Source organism: Propithecus coquereli, unplaced genomic scaffold, assembly GCF_000956105.1.
Source record: "Propithecus coquereli isolate 6110/MARCELLA unplaced genomic scaffold, Pcoq_1.0 Scaffold173, whole genome shotgun sequence".
Lineage (NCBI taxonomy): Eukaryota > Metazoa > Chordata > Mammalia > Primates > Indriidae > Propithecus > Propithecus coquereli.
In genome coordinates this window covers 4972049-4975853 of record NW_012141969.1, presented here as the reverse complement: position 1 = coordinate 4975853, position 3805 = coordinate 4972049, and the positions used below count along the sequence as shown (strand labels likewise).

Sequence of the window (3805 nt, the reverse complement as noted above, 5' to 3'; positions counted from 1 at the left end):
GAACAGTTTTGTGAGAAAGATCTTAAGTTCAGTTTTGACAAGTTTGAATTGATTTGCTTTTCACAATACTGATGGAGCTGGTTAGGACCTATTAAATTTACTTGTCTTGGTCTAGATGTATAGGTTGAGTATCCCGTATCCAAAATGCTTGGGACTAGAAATGTTTTGGATTTCAGATTTTTTCATATTTTGGAATATTTGCATTATACTTACTGGTTCAGCATAATCTGAAAGTCCTGAAAATCCTGAAAATATGATTGAATTTCATATCCACACTCAAAAAGTTTTGGGTTTTGAAACATTTTGGATTTGGAATTAGGAATACTTAACCTGTATTGGGTTGAAGGCCATCTGTGTATAAGTGGCAGATAAAACATGGAAGGATTGAGAATAACTTTGAGGAGGAGGGGAGAATGTGGAAGCGTAAGAGAGAAACACCACTGTTCATGGATTTTACAAAAGATCTACATCTTAGAAGAATGAGAAGGTACAGGATGGGATTGGCTATTGGACTTGGAGGGTAGGATGAGTTAGAAAAGAATCTCAGAACTCTAGAACTAGATGTAACACTATATTAATAAATCATCTAACTAGTATTTATGAAATAATTAGTGATATGGACACACCATTCAGTTCTTTCTGGGGCCAATTCATGAGATTGATATTGTTTTCCACCATCATTGTTTCCTGTAGGCAATGAATCAGGCTGCGCATATTCCATTCCACTGTGTCAATTCAGACAGACAAAAGGACCTGATAACCTCTGGCATATACGTGAAAGGAACTGCTTTTACACTGTTGAATTTTAATTATGATGTGATTCTGTAAAATTTCTGTTTCTCCAAGCATTTAGAAGAAAAATAAAGTATATAGACTTCTAATTTAAAAAATATATATTATGTGCATTTTTATTATCTTGTAGAGTGAGTTTGCAAGGTCGTCCTGATGTACTCTTGAATATCAAAGCTCATGTGGTCGAGCAGATTATTGAATTGTTACACATGAATAGTGACAAAAAGTTGGAATGCATACGTTTTGGTTCCATTTTCTTTGGAACATCAAAACTTGAACATGCACATCTATACAATAATAGCCCAGAATCCATGAATTGGGTGGCCATAATGCAAGATAATTCTGTGGGAGAAGAATTGGTAAGTAAATGGTGCAACAGAGGAATATCAGGTATTATGATTTGAAACAGATTGTATTAAATCTACTAATAACCAATAAGCTGTTTTATTAATCAAAATATGTTTTAACATGGGTAGATAGATTTGATTTCATGTGTATCCAGTGGTAACCTGAAAAACTTCAGAAATTAAGTAAACATTTATAGTAATATATATCTGAAGTAAACCAGACAAGTGTTTGTTATCGATCAGCAGCTAATTGTGGGAATTTATGTTCTCACCAATTTTTCTTTTTTTTTTATTCCCCACCACCACCAATTTTTCAATAGTTGTTTAAATTTTATCATGTGCCTTGGTCAAATTTATACATAAATGTTACTTTGAAGACAGATATTCTGTATTTCCTAGTTCTGAAATTTCAATAATTATTTTGTGACCTCATCTTAAAATATTTTTTGTTTCCATTTTGCCTTACTCTTTTATTTCTGATTTTATATTACAGGGCACAAATATTCAACAAAGAACAGATATTGCTTTAAATAATCTCACCTACTTAAACAAAATAAAGGACGTAGATGTTACTGATCTTATCTCCTGTGTTCCTAATGAAGGGGCTTTACTGCCTTATCAAAAGACTATAATTACATTTTGTTTCAGCCCAAAGTAAGCAAACATTAATTTTATTGCAGTGTTAAGTATTTTAATGTGAAATATATTAACCACACTTTAATCAGATTGATTTTAATACTGTCATAGTAAAACTTGCCAAAAGGCATAAATTAGATTTTTCTTGTCATGATTCTAGATGTTTCTAACATGGTTAATAGTATTTCCAATAATTCTAAATATGGTTCTAAATACTTCATGTTAAATTAAAAATCTTTCCAGATCTTGTAGAAATGGGGTGGTGGAAATGAAAACTTTGGACTGTGGCCTCAAACTAATTTGTGCAACCAAGATCTTGTTGTCCTTGTAGGAAGAGTCAGGTGCATGCAGTTATGTTTTAGGTGCCTCCAAAGAGGTTGCAGTGCTCCTGGCAGGGCAAAATCCTTGCTGAGAATCGTGAGTGTTAAGCCTATAGCACCTGCTGGGATCAACCGCACTCATTTGCTGAAATTCATATAGACTTTTAGCACTTAAGCCAACGTATATTTTTCACAACTCTACTTTCTTTGTTTCGTTATTTAGTTTGAAAATATTTTTGGAAATGTTTTAAATATATAGTGGCAATTTCAGCAACACCTTGGTAGATTGCAGTATATGTCAATAACGGATCCAATTGCAAGTATGTTTACCCTTGTTTGTGAGAATGTAATATTTAATGTATTTCTTTTTGTGGAACAAGATCACTTGGTGACATCAATTGCCTGTTGAAGATTGAGCTGTGTTTTAATTTAAGGAGGTTAATAAATCAAGTAATTGTTCTATTTGTATATCTACAATTGCCTTATTAATGATACCTTCACCCAGGAAATTTCTTTGGTAAATCTATAAGATTCTGTTTAATGCATAATCTTTGAAATTCCAAGTACTCTATTCTTTTTTATGGTAGCATGTTAACTTACAATATTTTGAGAGTGTAATATAGACTCATAAGTATGAGTATGATTTGAAGTCTTAAACATATTAGGAACACATCATTTGTATTCCCATTTAATATTGCACATCAGCCTTTTGTGAGTGTATTTGCCTATGCACTGCTAGAAGAGCTGACCTCTAGGTAAGGCAGGTAAAGATAGCCAATGTGCAGGCCTATGATGTAACCCACCTCTGTCTTTGGTCCTATTCCCCATCTTTCCACCCTTCCATTCCTTTTCTCCTCTAACAAGATTTAACTGTTACCAAATCTTTTTCTCCAAATTACTTGTTGTTCACTAACAAGAACGTGGCTGGCAATACGTACTTAGTACACTGGGGGAGTCAAATATATAACAGAGGTTTTTGATTACACCAAGGAGTAAGATGGACTATTGTAGAGAAGTAATCAGAGGCCTCAGGTAGAGATGAATTCTGCCTGGAAAGAAAATCCTTTACAGAGAAAGGGGCATTTGAGCTAGACCTTGAGGATTTAGTGTATTTAAATTACTCTTCATTTGCAAATGTTGGCACAAACTCATTTTTCTGAAGCTTTACACCCTGTGGCCTTCTTTTGGTAATTCTCTCTAGCTGTGCAGTAATTTTGAAAATGGATCACAGTTGTATTTTTATTCCTTAACTTTCATTTTCTTGCATAGATTTAAAGATTGGGTCGATACTCCCTTTTGAGAGATGATAAAATGTATCACCTTTGTTCTAAAAGTAACCAATTGTGATTTTTTACAGGTTACTAGTTGATACTAAAAAGGATATTGAACCTTCACACAGGCAGGACTATGCTCTCTTTATGAGATTTGAATGTGTAGGAAGTAAAGATGGATATTTGAGAGATGAGAACTGTAAAACCATCAAAAGTAAGTGTGAAATTAACAAAATAATGAAATGTGTAGCAGTTTAAATTTTTTAGAAATTCAAACATCGGTATTTGTAGAGGCAATTTAATAAAAATAGACAATTATTGAATAGAACAAAAATGCTAACGTGTTCAAGAAAACTTAAAGTGTCATCTGTGGCATGTTAAAAAAGAAATCAACCTCAGAATCATTTACATAATAATTTTCCAGGTTACAATTTAGATG

At 33.0% G+C, this 3805-nt stretch overlaps 1 protein-coding gene across 1 annotated transcript in view; it reads left to right on the top strand.

Annotated features, from left to right (window-relative positions):
• CFAP47 (cilia and flagella associated protein 47) overlaps nucleotides 1-3805 on the top strand; it is a 573852-nt gene that overhangs the window by 18255 nt on the left and 551792 nt on the right. Inside the window, exons 4-6 of the mRNA XM_012642083.1 lie at nucleotides 923-1151; nucleotides 1633-1793; nucleotides 3453-3580. Coding sequence (XP_012497537.1) covers nucleotides 923-1151; nucleotides 1633-1793; nucleotides 3453-3580 — 518 coding nt within the window. The remainder of the gene's footprint in view (nucleotides 1-922; nucleotides 1152-1632; nucleotides 1794-3452; nucleotides 3581-3805) is intronic.